Below are 26,176 nucleotides of genomic sequence, written 5' to 3'. Positions count from 1 at the left end.
CCACCACCTAGTGCCAGCAGAGCGTATCCTGTTCAGCCAGCCTGGCACACACACACCCCACCATGCAGCTCCACAGCTCAGGGCTGAATCGTTATGACTCAAGACACCGTAGTAGAAATACTTCAAATTTATGTTCAACTATAATACACCACATTAGTCATTAGGAAATCATGACTTCACATTTTCATCATTACATTACTCAATGACTTAAGCCTTCTCCCTCTTCCCCACTCTAAAATAAACTTTTTGGCCTTCTATGACACTAGCCCAAGATACCTGAAAACAGCTACCTGAAGTAAAAGAGGATCTAGTAAACAGATGTATTTTTGCAGAAGCTGCGAATCTAGCAGTCTTAAAAGCCAGAGGTTCTACAAACAGGAAGCTATTTATTTCAGCAATAAGGTCAAAATTAAAAACATTACCAAACTGTAGATGAAACCACATTTCATTGCATCTAATCTAAATATAGCAAAGGAAAGAAAGGAAAATTGCCCGTGTTACTGATTTCTGTAGAATACATGCAAAAGACTATTTACTTACTTACATGTGTAATGCCCAGCCACATAAGGCTGAAAACTGAAAACCACACTTTGTAGTCAGGTGATTTTTCTTTTTTGGTTAGTGCTTAATCTCACAGAGAGAAGATTCCTTTCCACCCACCCCAATCCTCTTACTCTGGGGCTAAAAATTTTTCATCTGAGTTACTCTTGACAATGAAACAGGTTTTCTTTAGAACTCTCAAGCATTTTGGGGACTCTAGTATTTCTTTCCTCATAGACTTATATTGAGCTCCAGCCTCGAGCCATTTAATATGATTGTAAAGCATTAGAGCTGAAACTTGGAAGTATCCTGAGCAATGTTTGATTTTTATACGCCTGTTCTGTCTTCAAGGCATAATGTAGAAAGCAGCATTAAAAAAAAAAAAAGAGAGGAGGAAATACCACTGTGTCCGGGAAAACAGCTATGACCTCATTAGAAAGCAATTCACATAAACAAACACTTGAGAAAAATTTCAAGTTTATGTAGCTCAAGCTGTTAGTCTAAAAACCTTCTCAAAAAGGAAAGAGTGCCAACACAACTCAAAAGGCCTTTAATCCATTTGCTTTGGACTTTACTGTTTTGATAACAGCTTTCCAGATTTTTACTGATTCCCTCCCCAAACAGTAGATCGGAATTCCTGCCTAGTTACAAGTAGAAACATTGTTCTTCCATGAATTACCATTCATTTTTAAAATGTCTGAACAAGACCAAGCAAGGAACTCTATATCCTAAAAGGAAACAGTATGTTTCATTCCTACAATGAAAACCACCACAGAATTTCACTATATGTGTATTTTAACTGTCCAGATTTATGGTAGGTAGTGTGTACATTCATACTAAACTATTGACCTAAGCCTATACATCCATCTACGACACAAGGATTACTTTTGTTAAAACCATATGTAAGACGGCAGTCTTAAGACTTGGTCAAGCCAAAACAAGCACTAAACGAAGAATTCTAGCTTCAGATACTTATGAAGCGGGAGCCTAATGAAAGAGTGAGCACCACGCTGTGGAACTCTAACGATGCATATCTTCCACCAAGATATGCCAAAAGATTGTCTCAGTTCTCTCTTTTTTTTTTTTTTAAATTGCTAGATTTATTGCCTTACTGATCTATGTATGGCAGCCACAAAGGAGTGAAAGAACATAAAAATAACATCAAATAAATGCATCTTTTCCTAAAGGCCAGTAACCAGGAATCCACTATTCTGCCAATAAAGAGAATACTATAGGTAGAACTCTTCAGGTACCAAAACTTTGCTGCGTGACAAAGTACTTTAAATTGACTGACCTTCACAGCACAAAGCACTTGAACGTATCCGAAACTCCAAATCCTTTGTCTGATGCAGACTACCACAACGAAACAGTGGGCATGAGAGACACCCAGGCCATGGATTCATGAACTTGAATTCAGTGCCTGCCAGCTATCAGATAACCCAGTAACACAAGACTGACCCACCTGTGAAAGGAGCTACCACAGAGCAGACGGGACCCAGAGCAATACTTTGTTTATACTGGCTGGGGAAGGACAGAGGACATGACATCTCTGCTCCTATATAAAAGTTAAGCATGACTAAGAGACTGGACTTGATTCTTGATTTGGCATTAAAGTTCCTGCCACAGAGTTAAATGAGAAATAGTTCTGGCACAAATTTAGGTCTACAGATCTCACAGCCTTTTTGTTCTGGGAGCGAGCGCGCTAAAAGTCAGCGTTGCAGCAAAACGCACAGCCTCACACTACACAGACGCAACCCGTGCTTATTTCTTAAGACCTTTATCTCCAGTCTGAACTGCAAACAGACACAATCTGTTTTCTCAAATCAGTTTTCTAAGGTATTTTACCTCATACTTTTACATCTAATTAAACACTGTTCTATTGGCTGAACTAGCCCAAAATAAAACTTCTGTTATTGAGATTTCTGTAGTTTCCCAATACTTGTGGTTTTCTTTGATTAGAGTCACGGAACAGCTCAGAACCACGTGCAAGTTTGTGAATCCATCCCTTGCGAGGCAGCAATTCTGCACATGGTTACGCCGAGCGCATGAGATGCTTCAGGCATCAGCTGTCTGTAGGCAAGTTTGGGCATTTTCTTTTGTAGTATCAGAAATTCCAGCCCTCCTGAAGCGGAAACGAGATTCAAAACAATTTTCTGTTGTTTAAAGGATTAAAAGGTCTGTGATTCCAGCACTTCCGACGTTTCTTCGGCGTACAGAAGGATTTGTACCAGACTCTTGGAAGGAACTGGGGCAAGTGCTGTGAACTTTCAATTAAATTAAAGGGAAGGAAACTCATAAACTTGAATCCTCTGTCTCTAATAAACAAAATACAGAAAAGCTTTCTGTTTTTAAAAAAACGTGCTGATAGGGAGTTTCAAAAGGACGAGACATTTCTTTGGAATTGGCCCATAACCATGTTAGAGGACAACACACTGTATGCTCTTGTTTCCTTGCAAAAATATAAAAACAATCTAGGTAGTAAAAAAATATTTGTGTTCTTACTCTTCAGGCTGTACTGTTTAGTGCAGCGTACACCCTAGTAGCACAATTGCAGGACCATTAATAATCAGATTTTTATAGTAAGGTTTCTAGCAGAGAAAGTCCATATCATCACATTAGAAACACTTTTACATCCAGTTGCCACAATCTCTGTACAGTGCTGACTTTCAACAACAGTCTTAAAATTTTCTGTCCACCTCAATAGCAGATCCCAATCCAGTAACCTTTAGGCAGCTTCAGAAGACAGCTCTTGTATAGGTTGATATGTGTCTTTTTTTACACACAGTAGACAAGACTGTGAGGTGTTCCCCCCAGAGACAGAAAACTTATCACTGTATTGGGTGGAGGTTGCATCACGGAAAAGAGCAGGGAAAGACGCCCCAACCGAAACAGCTCTACTCAATACATTCCCAGCTTAATCTTTTCTTTAAAGCCTCTGGTAATGGAGAAACTGCAACCTGCCTATTAAACAATTCCACAGTTTTAACTACTCTAACTAAGATCAAATCACAGCAAGGGTAATACAAGTTAGACAGAAATGGCAAACAAACAAAAAGGAAATTTCCCAAGTTTCGTTACTTTTCCCATCTTTAAGGTATACGAAAAAATAGTCCTACTGTTTTTTACCTTCCTCCAATGTGCAGATTTGTTACTAAGAGGACTCATCCTGGGTGTCCCTGCCTCCATCCTCTCTTAGAGATAAAATGCACGCATTTCTTTCAGTTTTATTTTTTCTTTATCAGGTCATGCTTTTCAGTGTTTGTTTCTATGGGTTCCCTCTAGGCTATCCCCCCTTTGTCTGTACCTCCTTCCAGAAATTCAGCAGTGCCACTTTTTAACATCCTGCAGTAGGTTACAGCCCTACCACAGAAAACCACCAGGAAAGCCAAAGGAGGAGCTGGGGCCACCGCGGGCCATGGCTGGGCTCTAAAACCCCCAATCAGTGACAGATTTTCTAGATAAAAATCGCCAAGCAGTTCTTGGAAGCAAGCCGTGTTCTGCACAGCAGAGGAGGGCGTTAAATCCCAGTAGTCCCCGTCAGTCTATCACAGGAGAAAATACACGTTGTGATCAGCGTAGCCCTGGGCGTGTTACCAGGACACAGCACCACTAAAAGGTACTGGCATAGCCCATCATCCATTGCCAGTACATATCTGTGGTAAGCCTCCAGTGCATGAGAGAAGTTAAAAACGGCAAGAAAAAAAGAATCCCCAAACCTGTTACACTGTGGTTTAGCATTATAACAGGTCTAACCATTTCTTCCAGTCTGAGAAAAATATTTAATTCTAACCTCGTCCTCCAAAGTGTTGGTAACCTTCTCCAAGTTTAAGCATCTAGAAGTATCTGTGAGTCAGACCATTACTGAAGACACTAGCTTACCAAGAAAATTCACTTTGGCAAAAAACATTACTACTGCAAAGTAAATACTAGAAATACTTACCTTTTTTTTTTTTAAAAACTTTTAAAACCAGACAGAACTGCACCATCTGGCATTTAATATTCTTTGTATGTGACATACCATCAGTTCCACAGAACCTATCTAGCATCTTGTTTTTCATTAAGTGATATGAATGAAAGAAATGAGATAGACTTTGTCCTTATGTTATTTAAAACTTGGTCTCTACCACGCATTGACCCTCTCATAGTGAACCACTGTAAAAGCTTTGAGTTTGGTTTCACATCCAGCTGTGGCCCCAACAATTGCTGCCCCTCCTCTTTTATTGATTTACTTCTTATTTATTTATATGCATCTATAGACTGAATATCTTTACCAGGAATTTTGGGTTGACTGGCCTTTTGACTGGTCTTCAGTTTTCTACATCTTTCTTTTGCCTCCTGTTTTAAATGCAACTGGCAATGACTTGCATTGTTTCAGATACTTTTCCCACTTGGACTACAGTAAGTATAAACCAAGTTCAGAGGATCTAAAACATTTGACTTGGTTTGTCAGACTGATCCGCTTTTTCACCATACTAGACAAAATTCTCATACCGTGGCTGGTGATTAGCCATGATTTTCAAACACTGTTCAAATGTTCTGACGGAAGAAAAAACAAGCAAACCAAGAATGAAAACCCCACCCCACAACCACTAAATAACTCCACCTTTTTGTCATCAGATTACCTTCCTTTAATATTAATCTTCCTTTTACTACTTACCAGCTTGTTACCTTTTGCTCCACGCAAGCTGCATTTTGCATCTTGTTAAATAGACACCTGCTTAAAAATAAAGTCCACCACAAAATTCTGTGGTTTTGGATGCCCAGACAGAAATATGCAGTAATGTTTAATTAGGATCAGGACTACATTCAGTTCTCTGCTCTGGGACAGACTGCTACCTTGGTCAAATCCTTATTTTTTAAGAGCACATGGAAAATAAGTTTAATGAGAGTGCAATATAAGTTCTGTCAGGATTAGTGGAATAAATAATGGGAATTCCATGGGAATTAGCTGGTGTCTGTGAGGTGTTTCATTTGAACTCCATTCTTCCTTCTTTCATGAAGATTTTCCTTGCTGACCTGATATTCCCCATCAAATTCATTCAGTACTCGTTGATATTCCCTTTAGAAACAGGTGATTCTTACTTCCCTTTAGAAATAGTGGAATCACCTTTACCCTCTTCCACACCATGAGCTTAATAATGGAACAGCAATTGCTGTGAGGAGTAAGTGCATCAACAGGAGACATGAAGTGTGATTAAAGGGGGATTTTAATCTCTCTTCCAATGCAGTACCACTGTGTAATAGAGCCACAAGTGTGAAGCAAGCCAGGAGGCACACAGAAAAGAGAAATGCCTCATTTATGCCAGTGGTATCTCCTCAAACGAGGAAAAAAAATTACAGAAGCACTTATAAAACACAGGTTATGTGTCATGCCAAGTGAGTGAGATCGATGATTTAGGAGATCACTTCTGTAGCACCATGTGATCATCAGTACAGCCGTATAGAAAGGGTCACAGTCTTAAGTCCCAGGGCAAGTTGTCATCCTTTCTTCACCGGATCAATGCCAGTTCCTTTCATGCATGCATCTAGTAGTCCCATTCTCAACGGCCAGGGCAATGGAAGTCCACATCTCACCTCCGGGGGAAAGGGACGTGAAGTGGGGCTCCAGAGCTGCTCCTGGCAAGGCTGGACTCGAATCACAGCTCGCAGGTGGTTGTGGCAGAAAGCAGCCTGGTCCCCTTGACCTGGGACCACGCCGCCGCATTAACGAGGACCACTCTCACACAAGCAATTTACTTGTAAATTTACTAAATTTACAATTTACTGTCTTTCATAAAGCAACCAGAGACCCTTTTAAGGTAGCGGTTGTATTCAGGTAAACCTGCTGAGATGTGGAAGCTCTGACTGACACGAGGAAGCAGCTGCAGGATGCTTGGTAATTGCTCTCTCAAATTTCTAAGGCCCAGCTCGCAGCCAGTATGTGCTGTAGCACAACTTGCATTCGGGAGACCCACGCATCAATACCTGATTAGAGAACACGCATTGGATACTCTCTTGTTTCCAAACACTTCCACTCTTGCCGCACGTGCAGCTTTCAATCTCTTTCTTTAGATTCACTTGTTGATGCTTGTAACTTAATGCTGAATCTTTTTTTTTTTTTCCTTACAAACTCTCCTATGAGAAAAGGCAGCACACCAGGAATGCTGGTGAGTAATATATTTTGGGTGGATCCGAAGAAACCCTGAATTAACTCCTGAAAATGCAGGATTTTGGGAAGGATTGCATCTAGGCTCTCTCTCTCTTAAATGTTCCCCAAATTTATATCGAATAATCATATACTATCTAGTATCCTCCAGATGGAAAGCAGATTTCAGATAAGTGCAAGTAGGGAAACTTCACGGCAACTGGAATAACCTACCTTTAAACAAAGCAATACACACTCTCACTTTCACTGAAACATCCCTTTCCAAGCAGGAGTAAACATTATTTTAGTGATAAATAATGTTTATAGAATTATATAACAAATTATGATAAACAGCAGGTTACACATGATGTGAAGCTGAAGGACACACCCAATATGCATCTGAAGCATGAAAATAATGATTAGTGTATTGACTTACTGCTGCATTTATAATCAAACTGGTAAAACAAATCCATGATCTGCAAAGAGTGACTACTGCAGAGGTTTCTCTCCCAGCAGATTAATATGCTTTTCTAAGACATATTAACTAAAAGCTAGTTTGAGCCAGTGTGTACTGGTAACAAAGATAACCACACAGAATCTACAGCTATATCGTAGAGCATCTCAATCAGTTTTACATTAAATCTAGGAAAAACGTTTGTGAAAGAGTAACTGATCTGTCCCCAGAATGCTGACAAACAACAAAGAGAACGGACTGCAGAGGCTTTACATGGCACGTATTTTGCTGCCCTTATTTATTAACTAACCCCTCGACATGAGCCCATGCTGCTCTGCACAGGAGCAGACCTCTTTCCTACACGGTCAGGGCAGCCTTCCATCCTCCCTCTGGACGCGCAGCTCCGCACCTACCACATCAGCACATACCTGCAGTAAGTATTACAGAAGGCTGGCCTGCTTTAACACTCTGCACATCATTAGGGTTACCTAAATACACAATTTAGTTACCCATAATACACAAACTGGATTTTTTGCAGTCTACATACACTTACTTGTAATGGATGCCTTTATTTTAAGGTAATGCAGCTGTCAGTATTCCTGACAGCTTTTTTCTCTGTCCCTTCCCCTCTCCCTGGTAGAATTATTTAATTCTAATATTAAAAAGATGTTATAACATCAGGAAAACTATACTGATATAACTGTGCACGCCCTTTTTATTCCATCCTCTTGCCTGTTATCAGAGGTTTTCAAACACAGAAGTAACTATTGGAACTCGTTGGTAACACTGATAACACAACTCCCCTGCTTACCATCTATAAACCCATTAACTTGCATTTGATTAAAACACACTCTTTAAAAAGGCATCTAATCCTAATTGGAAAGGATGAAGATACGGAATTCAGCATCTTCCTGGCAGTTTGTGCCAAGAGCTAACCACCCTCACTGCTGAGAACAACATGTCCTAGATCTTACAGATTTGGCTCTTGTTACTTTGATGGCAATTTTTTTTAATGAAGTGAAGAAATTGATCTAAGCCTATCACTGCAAGATAGTTCCTCCATCTGTCACTGATATCTGGGATATCTCTTCTGCACTTGTTAGTATTTCAAGACCCTTCTAAAAACCAGAACTGGGTATTATACTCAACCATCAGTCTCACAAACAACATTGCCACCCTCTTCATTTTAAACTGACAGAAGTATGGTAGAGATTTTATACATATATACATACATATATATATTTTTTTACCAGTTTGTCATTTACCTACTAAGTTCTTGTCAGAATTAGTTTTCTAGGAATTTAGAGGTTTTAGAGGTGTGGCTTGCAATATTTGTCCCTGATACAAGAACCACCTAACCATCCTAAAATGTACTTGAAAAAAAACCAATTATAAACCAGCGCAGATCAAGCTCTATGACTACCCTGTCCTCTTGACAAATATCTGCTATGCAATTCAAACATCAAATACAGAACTCCTCATGAGTAGTTTCACCATTGCTCCCAGCTTGTCGATAAAAATATTTATCATCTTCAGGCTTATAAATATTTCCTCTTTCCAAAATGAAGTATCATTAATAATTGAACCTGGAAGTTTCTCACTTCTAAATATACTTAAAGCACTTTCAAGTGACATCATACAGCATTACTTTCTAAAATCTGACTGTAGCATTAAGTAGCATAAAGACGACTGACCCTTTTAAAAAAAAATGAAACACCAACAAAAATATTTAACTTTTCTGATCAGGTTTCTCAGAATTGTTTTTTTTTTTTAAAGAGGAACTTATTAAAAAACCAAATAGTTTTCATACTTGCCTATAGTATTTTAATACTGATCTTTTAAGGACATAAACCAGACAAAAGATTATCTCTTCCACAAATCTTCATTTTCCTCCAATCTGGCCTTTCTGCTTCCCTCACTGGCATCAGCTTCCCTTCAAAAACTCCTATTTTTCCTTCCCATTTACTCTGTCTTTGTAGGCTACTAAGATGAGCATTAAGAATGAGAAAGCCTGAGAGGCAAAAAGAAACCCTGACCCAAAAGCAGGCTGAACCTTTGGAGCGAGTTACAGTGAGCTATAAGGCAATGACACACAGGGCAACAGTACTCAGACAGTCCAAATTTACTGTTAACTATGAAAAATTAATGTAACTCCTCCTTGGAAATAGGATATGAAAATGGCTAAGGACAAAAAAGGTGGGCAATTTAAACATCTCATCTAACACCTAATATAATATATACTGCAACAATTTTGATTGCAGTACCCATAAATAACTTGGGGACTGAAGAGTAACAGGAATGTTAGCAAGGTGGTTTGTAGCTTTGAGACTGTTTCACACCAGCAAAGACATCGTATCAGAAATTGGCTTTGCACTTCTGCTCAAAGTACTAACTAAAGTGAATCCCGAATCAAACATTGCATTGAAGTGTGCCACACTGTTAAATCAAATTCAGAAATGATACTTTAACAGAATGACACCAACATGAAACAAAGAACGATGAATATTACTTTAGTATAACAGGTAATATATAAACAAACATTAGGCAACTTGCATTTAATTCTACAGTATCTACAGTCTTATCTCAAATAGTGAAAGAATTAATCTGAAAGCTAAAGAATCTGTGATTCCTCCTGACACAGATTCTTTTATTCATATGAAAGACGTTAATATTTATAAATATCCCTTTAAATGGACTAAGTATTATTTTTGAATCAGCATTTGAATATTTAAAATAATACTACATGTAAATATCACAAACATTCTCCTGGGGAAATGTCTCTCTATGTACGTTTGTGTGCATATGCAATGAAGAATGTAAAATAAAACCTGTTTCAAACATATGATACATGCACCGCTAAACAAGATTAAATATCGCTGATTAAAGATTAAATATTGCTAATTAGTAAATACTGCACCAACATATAACTTTTTATGCTCAGGAATTATGTAAGCATGCAACCCTTCATGAGTATTTTTCCTCTTCTACCTACCAATAGTCAAATATCTAAGTCTCTTTCCAACTCACCATATAAATCAGATATGCATTTCTATACATATTTTTATAGCATAGAACAGTCCTAAGATACAGTCACTTGCCTAACAAATTCAAGATTTTTAAAACATTTTCTAAACACTTAGAAGCAAAGAATGCAAATCAGTCTGTTCTTACACTGACTTACAATTTCCAAAGGTTGTAAAAGCAATTTTAAAAATTGCTTTGCAAATGTTTCTTAAAGTGAACCCCATAGTCTAAACAGCATGCTTTTGTTTATGGTACTGCAACAAGCAGTTGCAGTGTTTTAGCAAAAAATTCACTTCTGAAAGGACTCTAGCATTTGCTACTGGCAAAGGAGTACCTGAAAAACATGCCGTGAGGGACTCCTGCTAAAACTGTAATTCCCTGGGTCACAGGGAAAGTGCTTTAGAAAATAAAGGAACATGACAACTTACAAATCACAGTTTCCCACTTAAGTTTCTCCAGTAAAACTTCCAGTTCCCTCTTAGTAAATGAATCTCAAGAAAATTATTTCTCTTAGATCTTGGCAACATGGTAAAAATAACCAAATGCCCAGCATCTCCCACAGGCAGGTAAAATCCTCCTCTCCAGGTGCAAGAGAAAGCGTCACGTACCATTGACACATTCAAAGACATCACAGCACTTGCCAGGTGTTCCATCTCCACGTGAGACTATCTGGGGAACGGAGCCTGCCTCGCACATGGGGAAACCACATAAACCAGAGAGACACTCGCATCTGAAACCAAAGAACAGTGAGGAAAACCCCATAAATAAATTAAGCCATGTATAAGGGGAAAGAATAAGCAAGAGGAAAACAAAGTTGGAGCACAAGTTCCAGTATCAGCATATTCGTATCTTAGAATCACCTTTTATTACCCCAACAACCAAGATAGCTTATCAACCTGAAGTTTTTAACCATCCAAACTCTGGTGGTCAAGCAAACAAGAAGGTGGCACTGTGCAACACCAACACTTCTCTAGCGTTGTATGTAAAATCATAGAAAACTGTAGTTATAGACTGTTTGAAAATAACTGTATTCTCCAGACTTGCAAAATTAGGCTTCTCCTCCAATTCTCTCTGAAATATCTAAATTGGTGAAACACTAATAGCAGCAACTGCACCCATTAATCAGAGGGATGTTCTCTCATTAGGAAACCATATTATACCCAGTTTTACACAGCGAATAATTAAAGAGAAAGGAAGACCATGCAGAATCATTAAATCTAAGTCAAAAGAAAATAATTGCAGGTTCCCTTTTGGTCTTTGATGGTGCTGCCCTCAGTTTGTGGAGAGGGAACCAATTAAATAAGATGCCAAATAATGAAGGAAGCTAGGTATATTAAATACAGTGGTTACTTTTAGAGATTGGATCATTACAGAAAGAATGTGTTCTCCATATAAGTAGTATTTATTTGCTTATTTAAGAAAGCAGCCTAAAGAACTGGAAGACATAAAATGTAGATAAACAATAGTCACATTTGTTTCCAGATTCTTTGCTTTACGATTAACATAATAGTTTAAAAGTCAAACACTTAAGACTTTTGATAAATTTACATTTAACAGAGTTCTTGCCCTGCACAATGGGAACATTATAGGGAGAAGCAGTAATGATTCAATAAAATGCAAGACCAAATGAACAAAGAGAAATATGTAAAAATCATAGATGAGCAACTCCATGGAATAGCACTTAAATTTCTCAATTGTAAATTACAGATCTTTTTGTGAAACACTTGTAGATTAGTTTAGCATACTACAAATACACATGAATTTCAAAAGTAAAAAAAGAACTCTGCACAAGATCCTATATTGCGAGTTAATGAAAATAAGACCTCTACTCGTTAATAACTTTTTCAAATATTTTAAGTATTCCAAGACAACCCCCACATTAAATCACTCATTAGTAAGAAGCATCATCAGCACTTCATGCATTTACTTATTCTTTATGCTTAAAAAGCGAGGAGTTTGGTTCTCCTCTACCATGCGTGTCTCCTTAATTGCCCAACAGCCATTTCATCTCAGACCGGGGTTCAATGAAATGAGGAAGAGCCACCTCTCAACAGCAGGGTTTTAATACCTCTCCCTTTACCCTCATCAGTGTTAGGTAATGTTGTTATATTCTCCACTGTAAGGTGTTACTCAAAAGGAGAAAAACAAGTGAAGTCAAGAAATCTCAGAACCTTTATTATACTCTCCGAAAAGGATCTTTAAAATACTGCATTACAGCAGCCTGTTACTATAAAGGAATAAATTAGTCCTTGGAAAACCAGTATTAATTATACCACAGTTCACAAATAACGTTAAACACGTCAAGATAAAGTGAAGCAATTTAACGCTATGTCCACATACGCACTACAGTACGGTGACAGTTTTGAAACAGGCATTTAAAGGATTTTGTTTTTTATAATATTGTGCTTACCGTAACAGTAAAGGACAATGAACTAAACCAACAAAAGAATACAGAAACCAAGGTTTTATTTATGACACCCTTGCTTTTGACATTTTCTTCTTAACTTATTTGTAAACACAAAAAAGGAGGGAATGTAATTATTTTCTTTACTGTATGCCCTTTGCCTTCAGAGATGCAGAAGGAAAGAATGCAGAAGCATTACGGCTTTTACTGCATGGGATCAAAAAACCCAAAGGATTTGTGACAGCAGCTTCCCTTTAAGATGACTCTGTAAGTAATCTTACAGAGTTCGGTACTCATATCTCGTTTTTCAGACATGCTTGTGTATCTTCTCTATTCTTTGCCTCACATTCATTATCATTGATGATGTGAGTTGCAGGAGAATATAAAATGATTAGATCAGTAACTTGTACTTTTCCCCTCATTTCCCCCCCAAAACCAAGAAAACAACCCCCAAAACCAAACAACAAAAAAATCTGAATCACGAGATTAAATAACATAAGATCAGACAATCTTCCAGAAGGAAGGATGAAAAATATGTTTAAAAGATTGGTGGGAGCCACTGTTCCTTTTTGCAGAAGAGACTCCCTCCCATTCAGAGTAATCAAAGCTTTGCATACATGTTCACAGTGCAAGCAAACAAAACCCCACGCTCCAGAATTTTATAAATTGACTTGCCATTTGGTTAAAAAATAATCCATGCATAGGTGAATGTCAAAGTAGCAAATGGTCTCAGATGGACTTTTAAATAGTCTGCAGTCTTTTCAGCCAGCTCTGCTAGGAAAACCTTTGAGCATCATCCAGGCTATTAGCATGGAAAACATTGCTTTGGAGACAAAAATCTTTCAGGGAGAAACTCAAGGAATTCTGGTAGCCGAGCAGGGCTGTAGCACTGCCAAAACAACATCACCTAGAAATCTGGAATAAGAGATCCTGCTCTCAAGGAGAGAGCAAAATGAGCTTTATAGTACTAGGTTTTTCTGAAGCATCTTTTGGAGCAGAGGGACAGACGGAAGAGACGTCGTAGCCCAGCTCTGGGCCCTACCACAGGCAGCTATCCACCTGCAGGGTGCATCTTAGCCTTGGTATCGAGCATTAGGTGTGAAGATGTTCACCAGGCCCCACTGTGATAACGCTGGTGATAGCAGCCATAGTCCTTCCCAAAGTAACTTCTATAAAATTCAGCAGTTCAGACTGCTGATCAGTCAGGCACAATGTTGCTTCTGAGCTGCTCCTGCTATAACCTATAGAACTTGCCTAAGGAAAGCAAACACAGCAGAAGTTACTACAAGGAAACCTTACCAGAGAGAACACAACTTTATACGTTGCCTTCTCTTTTTACATAGCCTGCAGCAACACCACTGCAACATCAAATAGCATGGCGGCACCCAAAAGTTCCAAGATTCAAGAGAGGTCAGTATTTGAGGTACCGAGAAGTTGACATTCCCTGTCTGCCCGTCACACATCTTATTAGCAAAGGCTCTAAGGAAACATGTCTCTTGGGATGTTATACCATAACAGCACTCAAGTCAAGAAGAACATGTCCTTTTAACACGAAGAACAGTCCTGCAAGAGAGTACAATGTCCCCTAACAAGAGGGCCCAGAAATTAAAAAACAAGAATCAAACAGTCATGCAATAGAATTCATGGACTGCAGCCTGAAAAGTTGTGGGATGGTCTCGAAGGAACGAAGAATCCCAAGTAAGAAGACAGCTGTACTGAAAATTTGAAAATACAGAATCAACCTGACTGGTAAAAGGAATTGTCTCCAGTTCTTCAGGTTAAAAAAGAAAAAATGCCTGTATCAGAAATAGTGTGGCCAGCAGGAGCAGGGAAGTGATCGTGCCCCTGTACTCGGCACTGGTGAGGCCGCACCTCGAATCCTGTGTTCAGTTTTGGGCCCCTCACTACAAGAAGGATGTTGAGGTGCTGGAGTGTGTCCAGAGAAGGGCATGAAGCTGGTGAGGGGTCTGGAGCACAAGTGTTATGAGGAGCAGCTGAGGGAACTGGGGTTGTTTAGTCTGGAGAAGAGGAGGCTGAGGGGAGACCTCATCGCTCTCTACAACTACCTGAAAGGGGGTTGTGGTGAGGTGGGTGCTGGTCTCTTCTCCCAAGTAACCAGCGACAGGACGAGAGGAAATGGCCTCAAGTTGCGCCAGGGGAGGTTTAGATTGGATATTAGGAAAAAATTCTTTACTGAGAGAGTGGTCAAGCGTTGGAACAGGCTGCCCAGGGAGGTGGTGGAGTCACCATCCTTGGAAGCGTTCAAAAAACGTGTAGACGTGGTGCTTCAGGACATGGTTTAGTGGGCATGGTGGTGTTGGGTTGACAGTTGGACTTGACGATCTTAAAGGTCTTTTCCAACCTTAATGATTCTGTGAAAAAAAAGTAATAACAACAATAATCCTAAAAATTTCAACAACTGAGCAAGGGAAACTTCAGTATATAAAGAACCAGAAACAAGACGAAGTTCCTTAACCAGTACTTTACAAATTGAGGAAGGTCACTGCTTCAGTAATACAAATGGTCTGATTTTTAATTTTAGCTTTTAAGTTCTCCAGAACAGAAATAATTTCATTACTTGTTTCTTTTACGTTTGAGGGGGTTTTGTTTGGGGTTTTTTGTTGTGGGTTTTTTTTTTTTTCCTTTTTTCTTTGATATCACCATTTTCCTTTATGTCACCAAAAGTGCAAAAAGGAAGAAGAAAAAAAATGAATCTAACTGAATACTTGTAAATGAAATTTTTATTTAAAATCTAATAATCTTCATTCATTTACTTCTGTTATTAAACAGATGAAGAGAGAAGGGCTTGGTTAGCCTCGCAGAAGCTGTTTTGATGGTAGGATCAAGAGGGTTTTCCAGGCATAAGGCATAATGGCTATGAAAATAAGAACAGGCACCCTGGAAAAAAGATTTAGTACCAGTAATGGGAAGGTTGGGGCAGGGGTGTGTTGAGGAGAGGTATATTTATTTTGAGGATCAAAAAAAAAAAATTAAGTCTGAAGCACTGAGACTAGAGAAAAGCATTCCTGAAACATACTTCACATTCCTGTGGAGATTTTATCATGGTCCTTTTTTGCCTTGCAGGAATCCAATACAATTTGCATTAATGTTATTAGCACTTACATTACCTAAATGTAGAAGGGAAAACTTCCACAGACCCATTAACAACATAAACACTTAAGGATACTGTAAGTAAGGAATTTTCAGAGGAGAACTCCAACATTATCAAAGCTGGATGAACTAGTGGCAAGGAAGAGAGATTAAATGCAAGACCATCCCTATCATCAAGCATAGGGTATAAGAGATGACGATACAGCAAACTTAAATATTAACATAGCAATCTCATGAAATGAGAAAAGGATTATATCCCTGTTACTTACACTTGAAACCATGACATGAGTTAAGTAGGCAAGATGATGAGTTTTAAACTGGTCAAGCTACAGCTTCAGGAATCAACCAAATGCTAGTCTTAGAAAAGATAAACTCCAGGCCTACACAGAAAGTGACACTTCAGACAAAGACAAAGCCACTGGGACCCAAGAACCTCAGCTAGAATTTTCCTAAATCTTCAGACATACAGACTGGAGAGTTTTCACCCACAGGTTCAGGGTCACTGTTTTATACATTTTGCATTTTCAGTTTTAAAGCTAGATTAAGCAAGTCAATAATGAAAATATTCCTTTTTTCTGGAAAGCTTTTAGCGTTTTATTTTGGAGATCAGTAATAAACCTGCAGAAAGAGATGGCAGAAGAACTGTGAAAGTTGCATATAACACTTATTTTCAGACCACTTCCAAATGCTCAAAAGTTTTGCATCTCTTCTACATGAACTAAGTGACTCATATCAAAGTTCTATTCTAATTCTCCAGGAGGTTTATCTACTGAGAAATCAAAGCTAGTGTGCTCCCAAGTAAGAATTCCTTTCAAAAATTCTGGATATTGTTACAAACAGATACCCAGTATAATAGTGCATTTTTCTATGAGTATACTAATCTTTATACACAGGTGACATTTATGTATTTCAAAAGGCAACCATCTAGCTTTTAATTAAAGATACAGTGAAAGAAAGTGGGTTTTGTGCATCTTTGCATATTATTAGTGTTAGGAAATAGCAAACAGATGCTAAGTAAGGGAAAAAAGTCATAAAATCAGCATTCGCATTAAGTATATTACCATCTTTCCAAGGCTTATTAGAATCCAAAGAGTTTATTTGACTAAAAGAATTGATTTAATCCTTTGACTAATGTTAAATCAACTGTCTGTTTCCCAGAAGGATGAAACACGAAAAGAGGACAGTCACAAAAGTCATGCCCTGGAACCAGTAGGCATACAACCACTGGCCAAGTGCATTGATTTTTTCACGTACACCAATACATGTATAGATCCTTTGAATTCATCAGTATATGAAACAAAACACAATATAAACCAATCCAACCCTGCATTTTTCTCATGTTTTGCTGACCAGCTTATAGAATCATAGAATCTTTGGGTTGGAAGGGACCTTTTAAGGTCATGTTTTTCTCTGTTGAAGATCTCTTCATGTACCTCAGTTACTCTTTCCTCATGTTTATCAGCCTCACCCTTCATAATATATCAAACATTTGAAAACCAAAGATAAGACATTAGTTAAGATGTTATACAAATGTTAGTATCTGGCATTATAAGAATCTATTTATGTCCTTATTTCAATACTTTTTAATGCGGATGTAAATATCTAATCCTCTTACAAATAAAACACAATTCCTAAGGACTTCAGGACAAAAATCACTCACAAATAATAGTTTTAAGTAATTCACTAGCTTCAATATTCCTGTAACTCCAAACTTTCTTACTCCTGAATGATGTATGTCCATCAAACTAAGCCATTAGGGACTCAACATAAGCAAACCAAAAAAACCCAAAACCAACAATAACAAAAGTAAAAAACCTCCACCAACCCCCTCCAAACACACTATTTTTTAAATTTATCTCATAATTTGATGACCAATCTTCTTTGAAAGAAAAAAAAAACAACACCACAGTAATTATTCCATGTTTAACTTTTCCATGCCATTCATGGTATTAAAAACCATTCTCATATCCCTGAAGGCAATTCTGTACAAGTTTAGGAAGGATAAATTGACTAAAACTCTGTTTGAGAACTGTTCCATGCTGTTTACATATGAAAGAGGCTAGAAAGCAAACTGTCCATAAGGGACAAATATGACCTTCCTAAAAAAGTGGCAAACCATTAGATGATCATTTAGCTTCTAAATTTATTCCATGATGGACTAAATTTAAAAAATGAGGCCAGAAGACTGCTCCAGAATTCCAGTATTTCTGAAACCATTCCATTCGTGAGACCTTTTCCATGTAGTGGGAGCCATGGATGCAAGAACTGTAACCCTTTTCTAGAAATTAGATTCTTGAAATTCCACCAAAGATAGTCCAAGGAAGAGTATTGAGAAACTGCTTATCATTTTAAAACCGTCCACAACCTTCAGTTCCACTTTTTATGTATTATATAATTTAAGAAGGAAAAAAAAGCAGCAGCTATTTGTGGCTGCTGAAGTCCAACACAATGTTTCCTGCTATCTTCTAGAGGAAACACAATTTCAAACTCTTTTGATAGAAGCTCAGTAATTTTGATATTATCATCTGCTCTGAGTACTGTTGGGAACTGCTGGGAAATTCTCATGTCTACTTCCCTTCTAAAATGGTAATCTCAAGTGACAATTCTATCGCTTTGTTATGTATATGGATCTCCCTGGGCATACAGTTGTGAGTTTGAAGACAACTGTCAAAGACATTACTGGTCTTCTGTGATACAAACAGAAATTTGCCCGTTAAGTCAGAAATTATTCTGAACTAAATCACCTATTCAATTTCCAAACAAGCTAATAACTGATTAAGTTGAAGAAATGGAACAAAATAGAGCGGGAGGTCATGTGGAGAGGAGGGAGAGCAATATTTGGTGTGATTAAGGTATACACTAATTCTTAGTGAAAGAACTATACAACTGAAAAAAAGAATTTGTAACAGAAAGATATGCCTAACCAACTTATTTTAAATTGAAATAGTTCAAACACCAGCTTGATTGCCAAGAATGCAAACAAAACGGTTGGACTTGATGATCTTAAAGGTCTTTTCCAACCTTAATGATTCTGTGAAAACCAAATTCTATAGACACTAGAGTCTCATTCTACTTCCAAGCATAAAACACCATCTAAGATTAGACAGAACTACGAGTTACTTTAATTTACCTGGGTTAAAATTTCTTCTTAACAGTGAAGGAGTAAACATACCATTAACACAGCACATGGTCAGATTAAAGTACTACATACACTTTTCCATAAAAACTCATACATAAAAAAAGGAAGCTGCTTGCATAACTATGATCAATACTTCCTTTCCCCTCCGCACCTCCCCCCATACTGTTTTTTTGGTGTGGCCTTTGTTTTTTTTTAATTTTTTTTTGCTTATGGGAAATGTGCTCCTGCCTTTAAGTAGCATTGTCTTGAAAGATTGTCTTTGCAATTCAATACTTCCTAGGAGTTGCTGGAAAAGCATGGATGCATTTTTAACTTATACAATACAGGTGCAAAAAGCTGATCTTTTATAAGGTGCAAGCAGGGACCCCTGTATTTACAACATCTTACAGCTTCTTCTGCAGAAGATTCACATGCTGCTGCTTCTAAAGACGTTCTCAAGTTTCCTCTCTTTGTTAGAGGTCTCTGACACTCAAAGTCAGCCATCAGGCTCCAGAAATGTCCTATGTTTCAAGAGTTTCTGTTCAAGTTTTATTGGGATGGCTTTAAAAAAACTCCACCACCTTACCATTTTCTCATTTGTGGACTTCAGGAAAATATGGTTCCTTGCCAAATAACCCACATTGTGAGGCTGGACACAAAGGCAGCAATAACTATCATCAGATTGAGAACATCTAGGAATCGCTGAGGCAGCTGTAGCAAGGGAGGAAGTACGGCCCGAACTTTGAACTCAGCTATTCATTACATCTCCTGCAAGACCAACATGGAGAATACGGACATGGAGCATGGGTCACCTATAAAGGTCACACACATGCCCTTTTATCCTTGCTCTTTGCGGCTATTTAGTACAGTGCAGTCTGTAAACAGGACTGAATACCACTATCTCAGTTAGTAGACCTGAATGAAGAAAAATGGTTTTCCTGGGAAAAATATTTGCTGTTTCCTAACTTTTGAGAATTTCTCTTTAATGACTAAAATATATGAAAATGCCTAAACACCTCTTTCCAGATATTTTGAAACTTCACAGAATTGCAGTGTTCTATTCAACCTTTTAATCAACAGTTAAAAACTGCTTGAACTTGACATGCAATGGGTTCAATTGGCATCAGTTTCAATTGGCATCAATTGGCAGGGCTTTCCTTTAATACAAAACCTGCCTCTTCAGTAAGCAACAGAGTCCAACTGATCACCAAGTGTTACAACACCATGGTACTGGATGGTCAGATGTACTTGAGACAACAAAGTGGTTTGCTAGAGTTAAAGTACAGGAGGAACAACTTGATCAAGTTGGCCATGAGAGCTAGAAGCCAGAGTTTTCAAGACACTGATGAAAAAACTGAAGACATAGCAAAGCTTCTGCAAAACTCTTAACATGTTTTTTTTAGATCTTTGGTCCACCTACCCAGGTTACTCAGAAGTCAAGCCCTGAACAGAAATCTCAGGAAGATACAGGTGCTTGGATTTGTATTTGGTCTTACCAGTTCCAGCTGAACTTTCCTTTAACAAAAACTGGGATCCACAACCACTTTCTCTTGGATACCATTTCTTGAGGATGAGATGGGTGGAGGAGAGGATCTAAAATTCTAGAACAAATACAAGGGAGACCTCTGTATCAGCAAAAGTTGCTTAAGAGAGGTGACTGGTACGGGGAGGGAAGAGACAAAAAGTTACACCTGAAAAATCATGACTGCCCTCTAAAAAAAGTTGGGAAAAATGAAGTGGTGACTCCTGTACTGAACACCCAAACAATGTATCATAAAATTCATGTCTTTGGAAGACCTTAAGACGTAAGAAAAGAATCTAGACAAACATGCAAGAATCATGTCATATTTTGAAAAGGAGCGATGTAGAAAAGATCTGTCCCAGCCAAGCAGCTAATAAGACTGAACAGAAAGGGTGTAGTCTACACCTCCTTTTGAGTGCGATAGATGCAAAGGTAATCAGGGACTCAGAGGCCACCTCTACAGATGCTATCAGAAGAAAACCACTGTCCAACTAGCTCTGTGTGGGTACTCTCAAATATAACACAAATATAAATTGGTAATAGTTTAAAAGAGAACTTACAACTATAGAATTCCCAGTTATGATGGTAGCTGCTTTAAAATGAGAAGAAAAGAACTGTGCTGGCTTATGTGTAGCTGCCACTAGGATTCCCTAGACACTGGTGTAACATGAAATACAGAATATAGGCTGGTAGGTCTAACTCCATGACAGGTTGTGGACACAATAGATGATACAATGACAACAGGTCCAAGTGTCATAAAAGGGGATAAAGTACATTGAAAGCAATTGCTTACTGGGTAAAGTAATCTAGAAGGGTAACAAAATCATAAATAAATTTAGATGACCTCTGATTTAGTGTGATTTTTGCATAAACAGCTGCCATAGGACCTCTGTTTCAGTTCACTAACATGAAAAGACAGCATGGTTAACTTAACTGATATCAGCAAGTTTTCTGAAAAATAAAAGTGCAACTGCTAAGGATGAATTTCTCAAGTGGCATCTATATTGTACCTAAGAGAGCACAAAGTTCTATTAAAAATAAAAGACTACAAATAATAAAACAGGCAATTTCTTCATTTGGAATAAAAAACAATTCAGTAATGGTATACAAAATTTAGAGACTCTCTCTAATATAAACCACTAGTACTCCTTAATGTCTTTAGAAATGCTGAATAAAGCACACTCATGTTAAAAATATTTTAGTACAGGACAGATGCAAAAGACTGTTTTCTTAAGTCAATAGATCATTCTTGAAGTGAAACGTGTTTTGTAACTTCACTTTCTCCTATTATTTCATGCCTTGAAAGGTAATTTTACTTAATTAAATACAGTAACAAAATCTCGTTTTGTACCATTCTAAGTTGTTTTCAATTTCTATCCAAACATAGCTTAACATAAAACTTGGGTAAATAAATGATTTGCTACTACATCAAAGTATTACTCATTTTCTTGAGCTGTATAGAAATACAGGTATTTAAGAAGGGGGCGGAGGGGTGGAGCTGGGCTGTTTTCTAAGTAAAGCTTTATGCCTGGGGAAAACAAAATGCACATGCCCCTCCGACCCTCCAACAGGACCACCTATGTCATTACAATGTAAAGCAGTATTTTACTACACCATCCAGAGAACTAACGTTTTTGCTGGTCACGTACATTTCACTTCTTTACCATACTGCAGACCAAAGCGTGGCACTGCCATTCACAGCAGCCCCAGATTGAGACATTTTAGCCACATATAAAGAAAAACCAACAGGGGAAAAAAGACTATTCAAACAAGGAAAAAAAAGTTCTATGACTAATTCATTTAAGAAACTTTTTCAGAGGTTTTCTTCTAAACAATAAACCTATAATCCTACTCCTCCACGCTACTCAAGCCAACTAAGAGTTTTACATTCGTCCATCTGTAACTAAGTGATAGTGAAATGGCCCGATTCAGAGTCTTCATTCGCCCATCCCTCAAGCCCAAGCCTTTTGGGCTCCAATCTTGCAAGACTATATCTGTAAAAAGCTCCTCTTCACTTTTCTGACATATGAAATCGCCATTGTGACTTGTATTCCTGTTTCATTTAGATTTATCAAACAGTTCACTGCTCCTAAAGTTTCTGTGTCTCTGTAACTTGCTATCTGCTTTTGTTACACTTCATTTACATTTGTTTTTTCCCCTCCTCCTCCCACCACAACCACCTCGAAACTTCTTTTTTAAAGCCAAGACACGGATACAAAATAAACTACTGGAGATTTTGATGGATAAACATGTATCAATTATTTCTGAACCTTTTCTAATCTAGAACATATTCAGGCTTATGGTGTGAGCTTTTTACGTAAGTATGTCAAGCAAACTTACCATTGGGATTTAGTGAACATACTCCTGGATGTCTCTCTCCTCTCAGAAGGATACTATATCCTATATTATCAACAAGATACTCAAGCCAGCATGCGCATGCTGCAACCTCAGGAAATAACAGAACCGTCACACTGACTCACCGGGACTGATTTCACCTCCAAGATCTGGGGGAGAAGGGGTGTGGGACATGTTTTTCTTCAATGATAGTAGTTTGGGGAAGGGGTTACGCTTCCATTTTATAAAAGTAAACCCTATGAGACAATACTAATTAAAAGCCCTATTATTTTTTTAAAAGTTAGAATCCGATACAAGGAAAAGGACTAGTGACTACAGAATACAGAAATTGATAAAGATGCTGATGGTCAGATTTTTAAGGCAAGCTTAGTGTCTTCAAAGACAAAAATCAAGTTTCATAAAACTGCCCTGACAAAGCAACACTGGTTGCTTTTAGCTGTAATTGCATCCTTTAATCCTTCTCAATTCAATCCTCTATCAGTTTTCCCACTATTTTTCTAAGAACTGATGTCAAGATAACCAGGCTTTAATTACTTAGTTTTTGTTTGTGGGGCTTTTTTTTTTTTTTTAAGTATTAGCATAATACTAGTATCTTCCTGGTTCTCCAGAATTTTCTTGGTTTACCTGATTTTGTTAAAAGACTGACCAAGAATAGCTGAAAAAGACCTCCATGATAACAGAGCATTGAATGAATCTTGGAAGTTCCAAAAGTTGTAACAGGCGAGAGCAGGGAGAATGGAAACTGAACACAGGAAAAGACTATACTTAGACTACATGAAGGGAAAAGAGCATAGAAGCAGGGGGATAAAACTAGAGCAAGAAGAGGAGACATAGTAAAGAGTAAATTACAAAGAATTCGAATAAAAAGAGCTGCCAGAAGGGAAAAAAGATAATCCAAAAATATTTGGTGCAAAGCTATCCAAACATACCATTTACTCATTGGTATATAATCCTGAGAAAAATGTACAAAACCATGTGAGCAATAAAGATGCAAGCGAACGTTAATCACTGACGTCAGCTCCTCTTGTCACAGTCCATTCTTCATAGGTAAAAAAATTAAACAGATTTCGATAAAGGTTTTTACACTTACAAAAAAATTCTAAAAAGGGATCTGAAAATCTGAAGAAAATTCATTCGTAACAGAAAAACTGGATACATCTGAAGACGATGGATTCTGTGCACTTCATATTGATCATCCCTTCATTTAACTTTGTAATAGAAGACGACAAACTTATAGTAACAAAACTGTGATAACATGTTCTCTGTAAGAGCTCTAATACATTTTTTATTTGATAAGCTCCCTGGAGGAGAGAGATCTTTGCCAAGACCAGAGACAGACATACCATTTACCTTTCCCAACATAGTAGCTGGAAATTTAAGGTAAGTGTTTCGTGACAGTCCGATGAAAGCTGAAGCAACCGCTATTTTGGTATTAATGCCAAATCAGTAGGCTGTTCTGTTTGCAGTAATGCATTAGAAATCAGTGTGAAACTAAATGTAACCTCTGAATGCAAGTACAAGAACTTACAGTATCGGGTGTTTGTTTACTATTCCCACTTTTCCACTGTCACTGCTAGTGGAATTTTCAATATTATGAATATTCATTGAAGACCTCACTCATAAAACAACTGCCAACTTAGCACCAGACTTAAGTATCTCTGTTTTCCTAACACATTACGTATAAGAAACCAGCCAAGAACAAGGTATGGGACAGAAGTCAATCTGGTCCTGCTGTATGTGAAGTTGTGAGCTACTTGTTAACCCAGTCAGTGACATGCCATCCACCCTTAACCGTGATGCGCTCCTTGACGCCTCTCCTGTTCTGCTGGTATTAAGCCTTCATTTTACTGGCAGTAAATGAAACAAATAACTGTGATTTCTTGAAAAACTCCATAATCTTAACAAAAGTAGTTTCATGAAGTCTAAAGACTATGACCTTATGAAACAGTATCTCTTTGCTTTTAATGAATTATCCTCAAATGTATATTAAAACATACAGTGCCACTTCTTTTGACCTTAATTCTAATGATTAAAAAGAGATACGATATGGATTTATGTCATTCTAAACTGAATCACAGTCAATGAAATGCTAGTATTTCATAATGAGTTTAGTAACAGATTCCAGAATTAAGGAAAAACATCCCCTTTTCCCAGTGTAGAGTCATTCATCCATAAATCTGCACTTCATTTGACTTTTTCTATAGTTTTGAAATACAAGTCTCATATGGGATAGAGACCCTGCCTTCAAATATAAAGCACCAGTGTGTCCTCAAATCTGAAGAAACATCGAACCTGAATTCAAACGGTTTGACTTTCATGTTCCAAGTAATTTAACTTGGCTTCCCCTTCTGCTCTCTCTCTCTTCACACATATGGTTCTCTTCCCTCTAACCTTCACCTAATCTTTCTTTCCTAATTACCCCCATGTTTGCGTTCCTTTATTCCCCCTTCAAGTAATATCTTTACCTACAGCACACGCATGACAACTACGGCACTATCTTCCTTAAGAAGCACAGGAGTATATTAAAATCTAAATAACCCAGAGGATTTCTAGCAAGCATACAACATGTAAAGCATCTATACTATCTTATTGCTGCCAGATTCAGCTTTTCTTCTTTCCTTCTCACCTACTCTATTAAAAAGTGCATTATTGATTTTGCTGAATTAAGCCAATCCTAAAATCTAGCAGCCCACATAATAACTATACACAGCAACATAGACTGAGCCACAAAATTAAAAATTAATGGAGGAGTATAAGACACCTATAATTGTTTCAGCCTGCCTGCAGACTCAGACTAGGCTATTAAGCTAATTATGTTTTTTTTGCAGTTTTAGACATCAAGGAGGACAGAGATACTAACACAAAAACCCCTCAGAAATCCTGATGCGATCATAAGAATCCAGGAGCTAAGAACTCATCTATCCCCTCCCTGATCCCCTGTTAAACCCTGATCCCAGCAGTGCACAGCAATCTGACTTCCAAGAGGTTTCAGTCCGATTCACGGTTACCTAATAATTCACACACTCTAAGGCTACTTGTACAATTGGAGTCCCTGTGTGCAGGAGATGGGAATACCGGTTTTGTCACTGAAGTACCACGCACGTGGACAAGTACTTTTTCAGACATCAGTTACAGTTAACACACAACAAACCAACTGGCTTTATTTTTAAAGGTTATCAAAGAAAGAAAAAGATTCTTTCAAGGACATGTTTGCTCTAGGTGTTTTATTTAAGATCAGTTCCCATGGGTGCACTAGAAACAGAAAATATTTCCAACTGGTCATTCTTCTGAAGTAAATGAAGTTTTATTTTCTCAGTACTCTATGTTCCCTGATAAAAGGAACAATGAAGTTACCATCTACACAGAATAAAGTGGATATTTTTCATTCCCTCCACCCAAGCAATAGAAGAAAAAAAATCAAACCACAACTTATTTCAGACTGCAGAAAAATAGAACACAATTTCGCTTTTGGGAAACAAAAATAATTTGGCCTATTCATCACTTTTTAATCCAGCAAATTGAAA

General features: G+C 37.8%; 1 protein-coding gene across 1 annotated transcript in view; it reads right to left on the bottom strand.

The window, feature by feature from the left end:
* The window catches only part of CRIM1 (cysteine rich transmembrane BMP regulator 1), a gene marked incomplete at its 3' end in the record, with an annotated part of 189,569 nt that overhangs the window by 62,045 nt on the left and 101,348 nt on the right, over nucleotides 1–26,176 (bottom strand). The window contains exon 5 of the mRNA XM_081997721.1: nucleotides 10,751–10,872. Coding sequence (XP_081853847.1) covers nucleotides 10,751–10,872 — 122 coding nt within the window. The remainder of the gene's footprint in view (nucleotides 1–10,750; nucleotides 10,873–26,176) is intronic.

The sequence above is a fragment of the Phaethon aethereus genome (assembly GCF_964289735.1).
Source record: "Phaethon aethereus genome assembly, chromosome: 3".
In the NCBI taxonomy this organism is placed as follows: domain Eukaryota; kingdom Metazoa; phylum Chordata; class Aves; order Phaethontiformes; family Phaethontidae; genus Phaethon; species Phaethon aethereus.
This window is presented reverse-complemented; position numbering and strand designations above follow the sequence as displayed.